Source organism: Temnothorax curvispinosus, unplaced genomic scaffold (assembly GCF_003070985.1).
Source record: "Temnothorax curvispinosus isolate PA1 unplaced genomic scaffold, ASM307098v1 QBEX01006321.1, whole genome shotgun sequence".
NCBI lineage: Eukaryota > Metazoa > Arthropoda > Insecta > Hymenoptera > Formicidae > Temnothorax > Temnothorax curvispinosus.
The window spans coordinates 1,307,625-1,326,840 of NW_020216101.1; the positions used below are offsets into that span (position 1 = coordinate 1,307,625).

Sequence of the window (19,216 nt, forward strand, 5' to 3'; positions counted from 1 at the left end):
TTGAAATATTTAAATAAATTTGAAATATAATAAATAAAAAATTAAAATCTTAAGAATAAGAAAATATATCTTACTTGGATGAAGGATTTTGACAGGTAGAATAACATCCAGCTCGTGTATTTTGCTCGTTTTATTATTTCCAAATCTTGCTTAGAACCTGAAGAAATTCTTTCACAATCTAATAATTAATTAATGATAATTAAGTTTAACATTAACGCCTGACAACGACGAAGTAAAGATTATAGATATATATATATTTATATTTATATATATATAAGCTAATCCTTGCCCAGACACACGAATTGATATGCAATGTTTAATGTGTTACTTGTTTTCTTTCTTGTTTCATTCGTCCTATTTCACTTTTTCTTTACGGGCATATAAATAAATTCTTATTGCTTAATATTTTCTTGTTAATATATATATATAATATATATATAGTATTATTACATATATGATGATATGTTTTTGTAGTCCCAATGATTAATATGCACGCGTTTGTGCAAATGTCTCCGGCGTGAGACACGTTATGGACGGATTGATCCGGATTACGTCACGGACGTTCCGAATTGTCGACCGATCACCACCCCACACTATATTCACTGATAGCTCTCGGTAGCAGATAATCAGTACTTTTTACCTCTCGATATACTCTTTATTATATTCCGATCGACCTTCGGAATGTCCGTCACGCATCCAGCAGTATTTGACGAGGCCTCAGATTGTCGTTTCAAACCTCGTCCGTGATGATGATAAAACGAGAAAAAACGTTTATATAGATATACATATAATACTAAAGAAGAACACAGAAGAAAATGAAGAAGAAGAAGAAGAAACGAGAGAGTCGCGATCGCCCACGACTCCGATTTTGTACCTCCGCCGTAGATCAATTATCGGAGAGGTGTGTCCACTCAAGCCCCGTCGACATACTGATTAATTATTAGTATTATTACCATTACATTATTACTATTATTATTAATATTATTATTCGCTCACTAAATATCATATTCTTATCTCTGAACATAGTTCAATGTCGCTACGGTAAAGTTATTATTCTTTAAATATCACAATAACCTTACACAGAAAGCTGCAGCTAATTTTATCATTATTATTATTATTATTACTATTCATTATCCATTATTATTACTATCAGTATTGTTGTTATTATCTACGAATTTACGCGCGAACTTTATCTCATAAATATGTCAGATGTATTGTATCCCCCTCTTTTTGTAACGAATACGAAAGTATTACCGTTATTATTATTACTATCTTTATTTAGTGTTGCTGTTATTATTATGCACGCACAATCTTTAGGGTTAATCGTCGTCGTGCCAAGCGACGCACGCTTGCGTGAACTCGATTTTGCTGCCTGTGTACTGGGCCACTTTCGATGGTTACCATGTGTGATTGCTCTCGTATGTGTAATTGATGAACAAAAATTATACATTGTCGATACAGTGTACGCAAATTCCCCGCAATGCTCAATTATTATTGAACAATGTATTGACATAGAATTTACATTGACCGCCAGCTTGTACCCGGATACATAGTACATACATATGTAACTTGCGATACATAGTGAACCTCGGAGTTTACGGAATAACATGAAAAAAAATTCATTGTAACCGATCGAGACACTGTCCATGAATCATATGACAAGTAATTTAGCAATTGTCACATATCTGTGCATCAAAATTATTGAAATATTCGAATTTAAGATATAATGTTACCTCTGCAGATCATTAAAAATATACGTTTTGATATGTGAAGTTTATAAAGCTGCATAATCACACTTGTGTGAGTTCTTAACAGTAAAAAAGTAATAAATATTGATCCTCTAAAACTGTAATTGTAGAACACAATAATCCGTACGCTTTAAAATAATTCGTTTCTTTACATCGATTGATTTAGATCCTAAAGATTGCATTATGAAACTTATCTTTTGCAACCACATCTTGCCGCGTTTGTAAAAAGAAAAAGACCAATAAGTTTGCAAATTATAAAATCTGCAGTAAGATAATGATCTATAAAATCATGAGTTCACTATTATTACCACGGTTAATAAATATGTAGATTCGAATTTTCAACACTTTGCGGACTGATCGTGCTGTACTGTAGCGTGCGCAGGGGACGGACTAGTTTCTGCAGCTGTATGCACGTGATATACATCAGAGATTAAATACAAAATTATAATCTCAAAAGTGGTGATTATACCTAAGCGAACATGTGGTCTCGTACTCAGTCGCAAAAATAACATTTGTATTTGTCGCACCGTATTCTTCCAAAGCGCGGACCAAGTATAGGACGTCGAATCACACACTTCAATCCGCAAAGTGTTCAATTCACTCGAGCGTTCAAATCTGCCGACTCTGATCGCTCAAATGTGCTCGAACAACCATATTTCCGTAACACTTCGCTAATCTCTCACTTGCGATAACTGCTGTTCCATGGACAATCTTCGCAATGCGGATAATTTTTACGAATAAATCGCCTCTACGTAAACATACAGGTGTTTACGTAGATCCCTTGCTGCGTGAAAAAAACTGCTATACGACCGTCATACACATCTAACGGAGAAAAATCACACCGTTCCGCGTTCGAGGGGACGATCCAAAGTGATCGTAGAATTCCCATAAACCGATGCCGATCACGAGAGCGAAAGCGATTATTACAGTAATTACTTAATCGATCACGCTCCCCGATCTGTTAAGAATTCGCGAAACAGCAGGCGCGTTTCTGACGATCGTTCATCTGTGCGGCTAACGAGTGTACGATAACCAAGTGTAAAGAACAAGCAACGGCTGATGCAGAGCCCAGCATAGAACTCTGACGCCAAAAAGATCGTCAAAAGAAACGCGCCGTCTATCTCTGCGCATCCCATCAGACAAAATTTCTCACGTGTGTAGAAATCGACTCGCGAATTTGTCTTTATATACACGTTATCGTAACTCACAATTTTCATTTTCTTAAATTGAATCGCGATTCAATTTCACGGTTTTCCTTTAAAATGTCGTTTATACATGCATCGTGAAACCCAGAAATTTTACACAATCAACAGATTATATATATCTAACAAGAATGTAAAACGAATGTCTTAAAGGATTTGAAAAGAAGGTTGCTTTTTTTTCCTTTCTAACATCCCAAAAATTTTGAAATTTTTTATAATATTTCTACTAGAGATCTAAATTCTTAAAATATTTATTTTCAAGAATGTAAAATCTCGAAACATTAAAAAAAATGTACATTTTAAATAGGAATACACGTTAAGGCAAAGAGTCTTCACGATGCATTGGAATCGACCCTAATAAATTTCTACGAGATGCAGATCTCAATAGACTATTACATATTTAAATGCACATATTATATGTGCATATATACACGCATATACGAGATTCGCGTGATAGGGAAGATTCCCTATTTTCCTCAAACGCTTCTACTCCATCGACGTTTTGCATTATTTCCCAACTATATACGTATCCCTCTCTTTCGATATACCTCCCGCCTATCTTTCCACCCAGACACCAAGCGCAAACCGAAGCCGCGTGCATACACACGCGTTCACGCATGCAATACGCGCGCGATGTGAATCTAGAAACAACACGCAAATAAATACACGGACAACGTAGCTACACAAAGAGACACGTCCTTACATACATACAGACGGATACAAATGTAAGACACGGGTGTATCTATTGATTAATAAACGCCACAGAACGCTCGCGGTTGTCTACGAACGACGAATGTGGTCCAATATGCGTGCCCTTAATTATAGCGATTAGTTCGGCGAAACGCTCGATCATTTACCATGCCGGACATTATCTATCTATCTGAGATGAAAATTACAGGACGTCTTTCAAGCTGACATTATTGAACCATATAGCTCCGTATTGTGAAAAGATCATTCATTTATTGCGTTCGATTTAAATAAATCTATTTTCCTAACGAGAAACTAATTTAATATACCTAATATTACTAAATATATGATTTACAATGTGAGAGACAAATTAAACGTAGTGCAGACACTGTGAGTTATAAGTCGCAGAACTTAAAGATCTTCTTTTCTCAATCAATAAACACTAACGCACCGTATTATATCCACTGCTGAAAAAATTCTTTTGGACTAGATCGATTTGTATTATCTCCCTCATCTTTCACTCATAGATATAATTCTTTGAAATACCCTGAGATAAACAATAACATAAATAATAAAACAAGATAGGTACTCTCTAGCATGTTTCTTTTACGATGAAGACGGGCCCAGCATATATTATGAATGATCGACCGATTTCGCTGTTTTCTGATATGTTAAGAATGTAAGGGCGTGTTTTTTATCACTTTCAAAATATCGTACGTTACTGTACAATGTATAAGTATCAAAAGCAGTTACGTGTTTTCCCTCGGGAATTCTCATTGCAAATTGAGCGATGCCGAACGACCCTAGTATCTCGAGTTACTGTTTGATCTCGTGACACGTGTGATTGTCATATTCTGTCTTTTTTTTTTTTAACTGAGATTACGCATGTCGCAGCATTGACTACGCGGATTCGCCTTCGACATATTTGCGCGCGAAACCTTATACAAATTAATTTCTCCTCGATATTCGCAACGTGTATTTAACACTGCGTAGAATGTATGTCAAAACACAAAAAAAAATCGGCCATTGCCAGATGTATCGTTCGTATGCGAATTTTGTTATTTTACTCGAATGCGATTTGTGATAGCTCGATACCCCAATTTACATTGACCCTGTCAAAGAATTGCTAGTTACACGACCCTAACTGACATCCGCAACGCGTGCTTCTTAAAGCGTCTGCGAAAACGCAGATTTCAATCACGCGTGGCCGACGTATACCGGACGCGACACCAATGTGTGCGCAGTATCCACCTGAGCTCAGATCTATGAAGCTGAATTCTATATCTATACAGATCCATAAATCCATACATTCTAAAAATTCATACGGCCGAATCAATGAACGCATCTGTAAAATGAGAAAAGTTCCCTCTAATAAGACTTACGGATCCGTAAAGTGAGAATATTATAAATTCGTGTCTTCAAAGATCCGGAGAGATACTGGATACTCACAATTTCGTGTACCAATCCATGGACACACATATATATATAAATCGGCAAACTCACGTATTCAGAAAGCGGCGAGGTCTATAACAGCATGAGACTTCCACGGAACACACTATGAACACGCTAGAATATAAGCTTATAATCCTAAGAATTCTCGCATGCCTCGTATAAACTGCCCCATCCGTTTCAATTTATAGGATCACCAAGAATATTAATATAATTTTTCGTTGACAGATGGACAAATTAATTCATCGATTCATAAGAATTCATAAGAAGAGAGTCCTTCGTACTCTTTCCTTCGATCTTACGACGCTTAATAGGGGTATTACTTATCACATTATTCCTCCAAGATCGGGATAAAGGTGAAAAGCTCCTCCCATATTATATTTCGTTCGTCTATAATCATTTTGTCAAGGATATCCGGTCTCGCGACCGGAAATTGTGAACGTTTGGTACAAACTACCACAGTTCGTCGTGTAGACATCCGTCCATATCACCGTCTATTAAATATTTCCATCTCGTGAACGGGTTTTGCCCACACATACCCACCACAAACACACACACACGTACATGTATACAGGCATACATACGATACATATACACAGACGCGCAAATAATTAATTAAGCAACTATAAGTCCCGACTCTTCTCATCTCGAACGATCCTCTAGATAAGTACATACTTCGATATCCGAATATTGAAAAGTCTCTTTTCTAGGCGCCCTCCTTACTCGCTCACACTGTGCACAACCTCCCCCCCGAATTTGTGATCTCAATACGTAGTCGTCGTTGTGAATCGATCTTGCGATCGTGGCTTGGACGGGTATAAAGGCTGCCGTCGATGATTGAATAGGATTACGTCATAGTGAATAAGACCCTCAAAAATTGAATTCCCTTAAACAATAAGAAAATAAATAATATTTTACTGTATTATGCTGTGAAATTTGCGAGGAATATTAATTTAGCGAGTTTATTTCTAAAAAAAAATGTCAAACAAAAATGTTGATTTTGATGATGATAATATATAGATGATGGAGTTAAATAATAATAATAATTTAGTTCACTGTGACAATCATCCAATCATTGCCTTTAAAAAATTTTATGTCAGAATATCAAGTATTAGTAGAAAGTGTGTAGCGCATATCGGATACGCGTATCGTTAATTGCACTAATGAATTTAGTAATTTTTTCTACGGCAATATACATCAAAATACATTCTGTGACACAAAATGACGTAAATTCTCTTTCTCGAAGATCGATGTTTAAATGTTAAAATTTGTATAATAAATAATCTTCTCCTTTAATTGATAAGTAGCTTATGGGATTTAAAGCCCAGTTTAATTCATGCTGATAAATATTATAACGATGTATATATGTATAGATCCTGGTCTATTCGTGTGGCGGGATACACGAGAGAAAAAAGATTTGTAATTGGCAATAATTGGCAATAATGAGCCAACTGGTCGCCGATTCTCGACTCTCTTGGACGATAATTATATGATAATCGTGGGATTTGCGAGAGTACTTTAGTACGAAGGCGCAAAGTAGCATTTTTTACTCTTTGGGATTACTTGCGTATGAGTCGCGTAAATAATAAATAGTCGAATAGTCTCAGGTACCTACACCTCAAAGAATATTCGTCTCGAGGGAATGCATGGAAATACTGCGCGAATTTAGAAGATCAAGGTGAGAATGCCGAACGATCGCGCGAGATTTATTCTCCAACCTGTTCGGGAAAATTCGAGAGTCTTTAGAAAAAATTATTCGAATTAACACCAAAGCTCGGTTTAAGGCAAAAATTACAAAGCGATATAATAATAATATCGATTTCTCTCTTCAACAGTCTCATCAATTAAACGCGATAACAATCATAATACAAAAAATCAATAAATGCCCTATTAAAAAATTAATTAATTAAGATTATATTACTTTCTCGACTTCATTTATGTTAAATTTTTGTTAAATATTTAGCTCTCTTTCAACCTCTCATTAGCTCACACAGTTCTCTTTATGTAGTTTTAAAAAGCATGTTTATTTACCACACTCGCATTTAACTCCAGATTTTAATTTTATTTCGAGTTTAGAATTCCAATTGTTAATATTTCTTCACAATTACCATTCTAATGCGCGTCATTCAGAAGTCGATATTTCGCACGAGCGATACCAATGTGCCCGAGCAAAGGATACCCACGTCAATCGATTACACGCGCGACATAATCGTGTTAATATAATATACGTGGATTAGCACGACCGGCTTCAACAAGAATTCGCAAGCCGCCTTAATTTTTGCTAAATAACGAATCAAACGCCACCAGGGCTGCGACAGTTGCAATATACAAATTGACTACGCTCTCGTTTCCACACGTACGTGCGTCGCCGAGCCGCTTATAATTATTTCAATTACTTTCAGATAAAATACCACGGTTTGCTCCGATCTTTGATGGCTTCGAGCAGACATCGTGTTTTTAGCCGGGCATCTATTTATAGATATTCTCAATGTAAATCCATTATCAGTAATCAGAATATCATGACAGTAATGGTTCCCACGTAAACAATATCTGTTTTTTAGTGAGCAAAATTGCAACGTATTGAGTACTTTCAAAGGGAAATGAAAGAATACAGATGTCTGATCGCAGTTGTTCTCTAAGATATCGAAGTCCACGGTACATACATATATATATAATATATATTCGTCTAGCTTCGTCTTTACTTACGTCGCGCGTCGTCAGACGGATGTAACATCAATGACAGAATCAACTAAATACCACAGAAAGCGCGTGTGATACTACGATTAACAACTATGTAGAACAGTCTACGGTTACTTAACTACCTACTCGCAATCTTATAAAACTCCGAAAAAACATCATGACGTATTATAAATCCGCCGCCAGAACGAGTTCTCACGGCCGCTTAAGTCAATTAACAAAATCGTACTCAAACAATAGGAAAGCTGTTTTTAGACTATCGTACTTTTCTCCTCCTTCTCCCCTTTATTCTCCCCCTCCTCCTCATAGATCATTTGTCCGGAATGTATAAACTCCCTTCCTCGACACTTATCACTGGTATCGGTGCGAAGCGATGCCTGTACGCGATTACATATCACCGCGGCAGATCCGCTTCGCATTTCGCGCGCTTTAGAAAATTGATATGTATTTTGTCTATTCATCTCTCATCGTTCCCTCTCACCTTTACTTTCATTTTTGGTGTCTTGACAATACTACTATGGTCATTACTTTCGAAGTGTGGTCAGGCTCAAAGGAGCTCTATTAATCCTGGTTGTCCTATATGCTCGTACATGTATAATACGATAAGGTATGTAGCCCTCTTTCAGGGCTGACATATTTGAGACGCGATTTTCGTAATCAGTTGTAAACAAAAGATATACAATTCAATTGCAAATTATATTATTTTTTGCCCGATTTTGCCTGATTTGTCTTTAAAACCATCTCTTCTCGTTATAAAAAGCCTAATGACAATTCGACGCAATCGATTGTAAGTTTTACGAGCGATCTCTGACTACCAGAGTGCCAATGCAATCTTCCTCTTTTTATCCATTATTTATTGGAAAAAAAAGTAATTATGCAATATTCCTCTCGATATTAAATCAAATGTAAAGCTTCAAATTAAAATGCCTTTCGATTATAGTTTTTATACAGTTTTATGATGGTGCAGAGGTCTTAGAATCTCGAGGATCGATCCTGCCGCAGGATCTTCCTTCGAGGACGGAATCGGGATCTACGAGAGAAACTCAAGAAGCAAAGGCAAATTATACTTGATTTTTCTTCGCGCTATCATTACGGTAGATTGGTGCGATCTAGCATCGGGTGGTGCATATTAATGTTTTTCTTTTTCACAGCGTGATATAGTCTTTGTGAGGTCTATTGGTAGTCTTTGGATCGATACATTGCCATCTTTGGTGATTTTGCGTTCTTCGACCTTGAATCTGTCTTCCCCCTTTCAATGAACTTCACGCGGACGCGAAGTTCCTATGGTGGACCACATTTTATAAGATATTTTCAGTATGCAAACCATTCGAGTTGTAATTTGCCGAAGTGTACAGTGGACTAATCATGCGAACCAATGATTCGATATTATTAGAGCGAGAGCGTGTTCTCTCGAAGGAAAAATCGTACAATCGATCGGCTTAATGCTGCAGATTGCTACTTATTTTTTCAATTCTAGAAATATCTAGAGATTTTTTACACACATTTGTTAATTCATTGATCCATAAATTCATGAATGTAAAACAGAGATTCAAATATATATATATATATATATATATATATATATATTTATTTATTTATTTATTTTCAATCCCCCATATCTTCATTAATTAATCATTTTTAAAAGTGACTTTTTTTCACTTATACTTTATTCGTCAAATGTACGACTTTCTCTCGAGTTTTTCGCTCAATAAATGATACTTTTCACTACTTTTCTTCCAGAATAAATGAGCGCTGTAAAGTCCCGGTTACCCTCGCGTTTCGCATGATTCGTTTCGCAGTGCGTTGCGCACGATGCCATATATATATATATATATGCCTATACACGTGTGTATATATATATAATATATATATATATACATATATGTATATATATATATACGTATATAAAAAAAAAATAAAACGGACTCGCTAGAGTAATTTCCTAGAGACGGTACAAAATATCTGATTGACATGTACTTCTCGCCCCTGTACTTTAAAAGTCGCGCAGTTTATACATATATTTTTTCTTCATATATATATATCTATCTGTAGATATATGTATATATATACTTCTTCATATTTTATATTAACCTCTAATATATCCTTACGCGAATACCACTCTATGTTAATGTAATAATAGCGTACTGCCTACTGATATGTGTTAGTTCACTTGTAAAGCACTTTAAAATTCAATCTAACGATTCATCGATTCCGACCGTGAATAACGACGAATCCGCCTCTTAATGGCTAATTACAAAATAACGAGCTATTGAATATACCGAATAATGCGTTTGCCGCGCCGCATCCTCGCAATTTTTCTAAGATCGACGATCATCCCTCGCGATCGCGATACTCGAGCGATCACGGTCGCGTTACCCAAACTTGTCTACTGTAATTCTCATTATCCTCCCCTCACTATATTTTTTCCTCATCTCTTCCTTTTTTGCTAGATATTTATCTTGATATATTCGAGAACCATCCCCGGCGGATTTAAAATTCTTAAAACTTTTTGTCCTTGTTACGAATTTCATTAACCCTTTGCACTCACAAGATGTAATTTATACTATTTTTCTTAATTTCAAAGGATACGCATTGAGAATATTATGGTACATTTTTTTTAAAGAAGAAGGCCAACTGTGTGTAAGTCTGGTTCCAAGCGCATGAAAGCTGTCCGCAATGAGATACGCTAATCATGTCCCTTTTTTTAATTATTAAATTACCCGTTAACGTAATCATTTGTTTTTAAATATCTGAGATAAGGACAGATCTAAATCTCAGTCCATTACACTGCTCGTCGAATTGTAAGGCCTCGATTCGATTACAACTTAGATTATACTTCCTAAAGTTTCGTAAATTACATTTTATCGCAGTGGCTTGTCAGTTAGTTGTAGCGTTAAATCCAAAATTTGTAGCATTACAAAATATCAATTTCTGATCCATCTCCATAATTCTACGTTGATATGTAAAGTAGGACTCAAGCGTAAGAGCGCAAAGGGTTAAAGTTCGCAACATTTTGCCTCACGATAACAAAGATACTTCTATTTTATCTCATCTTTTCATTCTCACGCGTGATGTATCGTGTGTTCGTCAAGTCCCAATATCGCGGAGTGATATTTCTAACGTAGTGCTCTCCAGTCGCTTTCCGTAGAAAAATAAAGAACATACTGGCGCGATTATGACTTGACGATCGATGACGACGATGACGACGATGACGACGGGCGATCAATGATGGATCAAACGATCGGCTCGCCCGAGTGCGCCAATGGATGATCGCCATTACCGAAATCCACTGTTTTAATCGGCGGCTTTTTCGTTTCTTAAGTAACTTCCACTTTCGTTAATTGCGGATGCATGTAATAAATGCCCAGTGATACAACGGGGGATACGAAGGTTGGTCGTGAAACTCTCGAGTATTCATCGGCGGAAGCTGCACAATATTATTAAAAGCTGCTCTAACAATCTTCGTTATATAGCTATTTCTTAAGATCTATTTTGTTATAATTAACGTAAACACAATCATGTTTATTAAAAATCTAAACTTATTAAAATCCTGCATCAAATACACACAGAATTATATATCTATATATATGCGAATATTATTATAATTTTTTAAAATACGCTTACATGCTTTTACGTGAGATACAAGATTTTTAAAAGTATTCCGCACGAATACAAACGGAGAAAGTCGGAGAAAATCTTCAATCATGTCAAAGAGAAATTACCAAGAGATAGCTATTACAGATTTTCATGAATTTATTGAGCCATTTCAGAAAAAGGGTTCCACTCAAAAACTTATCTTTGATCCTCGAATCATCACGAGATCTTCAATGCGCCCTCATTGCAGCTTTCCGCCATCGAGAAAGTAAAAGGAGAAGGCGGGAGGGAAAGGGAAGTGCGATACAGGGTGAAAGAGAGGCGAATGGGACGTATTTCGGGTATGGTTGCACGTTCAGAGAAGCACCGGGAGTTCTCTCTTTAGGAGTTCGAAAAATCGGGACAAGATCTATGTGTGTAACGCACTACCGATTACAGCTTGTGACTCGACCAACAGAAAGGCACTTGGGCAAATTACGTGCCGAGTTGGCCGCCGTTTCTAACACACGGGGCACATCACCTTCACTACCACCTTCCTTTCTTCCGTCCGCTCTCTCTTTCTCGCAATTTTTTTGCTTCACGGAGAAACGGACGGTCGTTCAAATTCCCCTCTCGCCACACTTTAATCCTCATTTACAGCTTAACCCTATGATATGTTCGCGTTCGTTATGTATATATATGTATAAGATTATTACTTGCAATCATTCTCTCACCTAACATCTCTCACTTATCATTCGATCCGGTGGTTGATTCTCTTCTTTTTTTCTCTCTTCCTGTCGTCGTGCATGTTTTCTCACATTCGCAATTTCATTCTCAGATTCTCACCTATCATTTCTGCTAGAATATCCTTTCTTTTTTTCTCACGCTGACACACACATACACACACACACACACTCTCTCTCTCTCTCTCTCTCTCTTTCTCTCTCTCTTTTCTCCTTTTCATTTTCTTTCTTTCACCTTCTTCACTCTCACCTAGGACACTAGACTCTTCTTAACAAGATACAATAGTTAAATGTACGCGCGCTCGTGCTTCGCGCGACGCGCCGATGATAAAACATAAATACACGCTTCTTAGGGCACCTTTGGTATTAAGCTTGATGTACTCATCTTCGCCTCACTTGTTTCGTTTCAGTGTGTGAAATACGCAATTTCGCGTTAGAGTCGCCACCAGGATTCGCATCGTATCTATCAGTGCGATTTAATCACGCGTTAATGAGCTTGATTTTTGCGAGACTCGATTCTTACGACATCACATTTTCAACAATATACGAACAATTTGAAAAGCTCAAGCTCGATGTAATGACTTATTTAGAATTTTTTACAAGTTCTTTTTCCAAAACACCCGATAGATTATTGTTGAATGCAATTTTTATATAATATATATCGCGGATCCCTGGGTGGCATGATATGTCTGAAAAAATCTCCGCAACTGTCACGTGTAAATGTGTTTGTTTGTAACGTATACGTGTACGTGTAAACAAATATCGCGGTATAACGTGCGCGTGCAGTGACTGCGAAGAGTGCCATTTTTCTTTACACATGTGTACACATACAAGAAATAAAATCCGCTTCCTCGTTTCCTTCGTTCTTCTGCCGCCTCCTCTTCGATGATCCATCTGCCCCATTTCTTTTCATCACCCTCCCCTCCTCCCTGTCTCTCGCTTCGTCGTCGTCGATCGCGATCAAAGACACGGTGAAAATAAATAGTAGGTAAAGGTAGGTACGCGAATCGAGATAAGTTAAGTTCGTTAAAAAATATATATACCTAGGAATTATTATGTGATTATATTGGGCCCCCCGCTAGAGTCGCGCGAACCAACACGCCTCCGCTCTGCAACGTCGAAGAATTTACAAGAATTTGCCTACCGGTGTGTGTTCGCTGTGTCCCTTCCGGGCGGAAGAGCGACCGAAATCTTACCCTTCCGCCCACGCTCGCAACTTTTGCGCCTCTTGTCTTCCTTACTTTTTCGTATGTGTATGTGTGTTTGTGTGTGTGTATGTGTTTACTGCTCCCGCATCCTACGTTTCGCTCCCTACGATCTCTCGTCGACGAATCTTCAATTGCTCATAATATGCGATTTCTTGTATGGTTCTTCCTCGTGTCTTGTTTTCCGATGGATATCCTGTCCTACGAGAGCACGTCCTGTCATCTCCTCGGGCCACCCGATAATCTGCCTCTTTACATGCCGTTGATGTCGATCTTAAGGTTGGCCGTTTTCTTGTCTCTTTGATCCCTGAAAAGTCGATGCAAACGATTAAGACGATTCATGATATGTGGTGCGGTACGCTCGAAACGCGAAACGCAAGAGATCACGATTGCAACGAGACGATATTTTCATAATTTAATCGCATATCACTAATACGCGGGACCATCTCAGAAAGAATTAATTACTTCCTTCTGAAACACACACACAATAATTCTTTAATTTTCTCGCCACTATACCACTATGTGTAACAGATATTCTTAATAATATACACACAAGAAAATTGCATCATCTTTAAGCTATAATTGTTAATATATATTATTACTCAAATATGTTCAAAGATATCGCAGAAAATTCGAGTTCCTATAAGAATAGAAAATTGCTGAAATTGGAGTTTCGAATATTCAAAGACGCGATTGTGTCGCAAACATTAAAAACCCAAAAGTCGATGGTCATTCATAACGAATTTTTTATAATACCGGTTCTCAAAGTCACCCGTAGTGACAGTTTAAAAAAAGACTCGGTCGAGGATCCGAACGAGGATGAAAGGACAACCTACATTTGTCTTGTTACCACATAAAGAGTGTCCGCGCGAAGCTGAAGAGACGACATTGCCATTGAGTAATTTGCGTACCTCATTAGGACGTGACTGTGCTGAAAAGCGCTCTTTCACGGTTCGTTCAAAGCTCTCGGTCGACGAAGGAACACATATACGGTGAAGAAAAGGAGGATATAATAAGGAAAGCAGAAGATATAGGGATATAGACAGACAGATTGAATTTTGTTACGTCTTGAGAGAGAAATCCCACAGGAATAGAGATTTTATGAATAAAACGTATTTACATATACCAACGGTAGATTCAAGACAGAGTCGTGAGCGACGCGAATAAGAAAATAAAACAATGTAAATCTTATGACAATATTTCTTCACGGCGTATTAGTACTGTAGAGATTCTTAAATATAAAAGACTTATATTTTCAGTATCGATATTGAGTATATATAATATCGAGTATTAAGCATTTTTGAATAAAAATAATATATCCAATTATTATACGCAAATAATTATTTTATAATATTTACAGTACAGTGTATATAAATAAATGTATATAAATAAAAGACAGAAAAACGCAGTATATGTAAATTTATATTAATAAATACAATCTACTCTAAAGAAAAATTAAGAAATAGATAAAGAAATTTGAAATTTTCAGTATTTACATAAAAAGAAATTAGAGAATTTAGAAATTCAGAAAGTGAGAAAATCTTGGAAATTCAGTGAAACAAATCAACGCAAACAAATTTCATAAACATAAAAATCTAGAAAGTTTTCTCCTACAGAAGCGAAAAATTAAAATCTCGACTATTCAACAATTTAAGTCCTGGGTCTCTCTCTCTCTCTCTCTCTCTCTCTCTCTCTCTCTCTCTCTCAACAATTATATAAAAAGGTTCTCCTTCATCTATTAAAAGCAAAATATTTTTTTTCTTTTCTGATATACACATGCAATAAGGACAGAGGAAGAGGAAATATTCATAGGATTAAATGTTTGCGGAAAGGGCAAGAGTTTTAATTCATCGAGTATTCCACGAGGTGAATGTTGCGGTGCCAGACGTCTTTATAAAACGACGTGAATTAACGATGACGTGTTCGGCCGTGCCCAGCCCCAAGCGAACCGTATCGATCGTTTAATTCGAAAATGGGGAGGTCGATCCGTAGCCGCAGCTTCGTTTATAGCGTGACCAATCGCAACTTTTCGGCATCACGTATAAATAAACAAGTTGCTACAGAATCGCAAACTGCGAGCGAACGATATCGATCCATTGATTTTAAAGGGTAAGGTCGAGCGATCCGAAGCGCTCTTTTATAGCGTCCGATCAATTTTTGGTGACACACTTTTATCGCGACGCGATTCCATTTTTGGACGTTTCGAACGGATTGCCAAGTCCTTCATTTCTATTTCTCAGTCTTCTACATATTTAAAAAATGCATCAGTAGCTTTAAATCCATATCCCTTCTAGATCTGTTCCGATTCTTCAAATCTGTAAGAACCAATTGTTCTAATATTGTGTATATAGTCAAATCTTTAGTTTATCGATTAGTTCATTTTCTCTTTTCGACAAAAGGTCAAAGAAGTTAAGGAAAAGGCAAATCATGAAAATAATAAGCTTATAAGCTTATTTTTACGATTCAATTGGATCTTACATATAGTTACGTAAATTTTCCGATTTAAAAAAACTTGCATTCTTGCTTAGATTCTTACATTCTTCTAACTTTCACATGCACGGTTATTATCCTCTATTTTTAACTTAAAAATGATGCAAACTTTTTCTTGACGTGTCTGCAGTTATGCATATCGAATATCACACGTAAATAATATTATGGTTGTTATGAGATTTGCCGAAATATTACTACCATATTTCAGCCAAACGAACAACTCCGCCAGCCTCATTTAACGCAGTTTAATTACTTAGCTAATTAATTAGTTCAATCCTTTTAGTGGTTGGATAACCTGTGAGTTGAACTTGGTTCAGCCCTTAAATTACGTAAGTGGGATCGATCCTTAAATGTCCGACAAATCTTCCTTCATCGGCGGAAATACGGTCTTGATTAAAAGCGGAACCTCAGAATCATCGTTTTGTCTGACTTTCCTCTTTTTTACTTTATATGAACTGTTGTTGCAATTCTTGAAATTCATTTTGCTCAAACTGATCAAAGTTAAATCGAAAAATAAAATGAACGTTAACATATCAACCTTTGTTTTTATACATATTAAATATTTTTTATACAAACATTTTTAAAAAATATATACATTTCTCCCGACGTTGTAAGAAATAGAAAATGATTGCATAAAATCTTAAATAAAATCTTAAAATATGTACAAAATGTATCACATCCAATATGTAACAAAGAAAAAATAAAATATTTCATTATCACAAATCTCTAATCAATAATAAAAAAGTAATTTCAATCACTAAAATTGATTCTAATATTTTATACAGCCAATCTTTCCCCAAGCATTACTACAGCCGATTAGTTGCTACAGGATGGTGCATAGTGCTCATCATATCTATATGGTATAGTAAAACAAAGATAGATTTGATACAGCGGAAATAAACATACACAGGAAGGGAAGGGATCTCGTATGAAGGAAATTACACCGTAAAAACGAGCGAATCGACAAACAGGCATCAATAAAGAAGGAACACGAGGGGAATACAACAGGAAAAAGAGAGAACTTAGAATCTAGGATTGAAACCATATAATGTGGATGAGTTCAATTTTCAATGCTACAATAAAATTTACCTTGCCAAGTATCGCCATTCTTTCCCATCCGTCAGAAATAGAGATATCGAGATCACTTTTGCCTGTCCCTAACATCGAAATCTGAACTCTTCGAAATTATAATTTGGCCTCTGTTTGAAATCGTGCAAAAATTTGAAAAAGGGAAAATCATAAAAAAAAGGAAAAAATAATACAAAACAGATAAAGAAAATTATACGTTCCGATCGCAGAAATGGGAACATATATATCTCAATCGAGCAATAGAGAGATAAAGAGAAAAAGAAAAAAAAAAGAAAGAAAGACGGGCAGATTCGCCGGCTTTCACATGATCGGTAGGCGATTAATGACGGATAATTGACAATTGGCACCAACGCACGAGAGTGCATCTACTGCTCGGATACGAGTCCTCGACGGGACAGCCGTCGTCGGACTTTCGACCAGATTTAATTGGCCTTCAAAGTGACGGCCTGTCTGGCGCCTCGAGGCACGAACGCTTTCGAGGGCAAAACCGCGTGAGTTAGATCGAATAATGACCGAATAATTGGATCCAGGATCCACTGGGCCCAATGCATTTCGGTGTCGGCGACAAAAGTAAAGATTCGAAATCGATATCATTTCGATGACGTCAGCTTCGATGATATGGACGTAGAAAAATGTGCCATTTCTGCGGTTTTATAAATATTACAGTCATTTTTCTACATCTATAGCATCAATATACGTAAACTCATCGAGATCATATCGGTTTCGATCCCTAGACGAAAACGCACAGCTGTACTTTCCAAAGAGTTCCAATAAAACATTGCTCTAAAATAATTTTTTTTTTTAAAGATTGATTATTTAAACTTGATATTTGTGTTTTAAATCATAATTTATTTGTAACATTATATATATGTTTTCAAATTAAATTAATGTTTTCTTTATAAATTCCTAATTTTATTATATTACGAAGACTATGAATTGCAGTTTTGAAGGAGAATTGTTAAAACTCAATTTTCCCTCTCTCATATCATCTTCACGTCTCACCAAAATATTCGTTGAGTAGAATATCAGAATTATATTCGTATTTTCCATATATAACTAAACATTATAAAGCATCTTTCTCTAATAAAGTATTTTGAATCTTGGAGTATAATAATAATTATTATTAGCGCCGAATGCAAATAAGAGAATATAAAATGTCACGAAAGCACAGCCCTACGTATTCGCCGTTGATCGCATTTTCGCGGAGGCGGCTCTACCGTAGGGCGGACCACCCAGAGCCTCGTATATGTGCAAAAGTCTCGTGCTAGATCACAGTAAACACTTATGTGTTAAGGACTTGGGCGCATAAGCGAGACCGCTGGGTATTCGAAGGTACGCAAGCTCCAGGCTTGACCGCAACAAATACTCTCGTCGAGGCTCTCAGCATGTGCAAAGTGCGCGAAAAACGCCCTCGCTAAAATCCTCGCGCGCGCTAAGATCTTTCTCGGATCTCTCGAAGACCATCTTCGCCTTATGAATTATACCACGAGAATAAACACCGAGGGTTTCGAGCTCGCGAATACCTTATACGAAAGCTCGCCTATTTCAAATAGAGCCGCCCCCCCGCGTCCTTTGCAGCGGTCTATCGTAGCATAAAGTGAAACCTACTTCGATCCAGAGATTTGTAAAGCCCACCTCGGCCATTTTTGACTTTGCATATTCGATTCGTATCGCTCCCCGGTCGGAGGAGAGGAGAAAGGATCCTTGGAGAGTGGCCATCGCCTGGGCCGCGTAGCGAACGTCTTGATATTCGACAAAGGCCACTGGCGAGCCTCCCTTCGTGTGCATACGAAGCCGGGAGAAACCAGGAAAACTGTGCACAAATAAGAGAAGCGTACAATACGTGCTCTAGTTAGTCGTAAAGACAGTACTTTGGTAAAGGGGAAGTTTAGAAGGGTTTTGGCGGGGGTCTTGGTTACTGCTTGGTTGTCATTAATGGTGTCGATGGTGTCAGGCGGTGCCGACATGGGGTGATTACACGGAGGGGATGCGACACAAACTCAGGATCGAATTTAGATCGTTAAATGCTGTGAATTATTTACCTTAGCATGTATGTGCGCAAATTATTTTGGGGGAATTTAACATGTACAGAGATAATTACATACATACAATGCATATATGTATAATTGTATGTAAAAAGAGAAAATTATTAAAATTAAATAATAAAGTAATCTGTACAATTATTATTTTGCAAAATCTTTCTTAAATATAAGAAATATCGCAGAAATAATTGAAATTATTTTTAAAAATGTGATCAAATATTTGAAAAATTATCAACAGAAGCATATCTATGTAAAATAGATTCTCGTAATCATCACTCATTGTTATACTGT

The 19,216-nt window shown here is 36.8% G+C and overlaps 1 protein-coding gene across 1 annotated transcript in view; it reads right to left on the bottom strand.

Moving 5' to 3' along the window:
* Positions 1-115: 115 nt before the first annotated feature.
* LOC112455689 (RNA-binding protein with multiple splicing 2) overlaps positions 116-19,216 on the bottom strand; it is a 51,774-nt gene continuing 32,673 nt past the window's right edge. Inside the window, exons 7-8 of the mRNA XM_025017782.1 lie at positions 18,492-18,696; positions 116-13,611 (exon numbers count right to left, since the gene is read on the bottom strand). Coding sequence (XP_024873550.1) covers positions 13,579-13,611; positions 18,492-18,696 — 238 coding nt within the window. The 3' untranslated portion in view covers positions 116-13,578. The remainder of the gene's footprint in view (positions 13,612-18,491; positions 18,697-19,216) is intronic.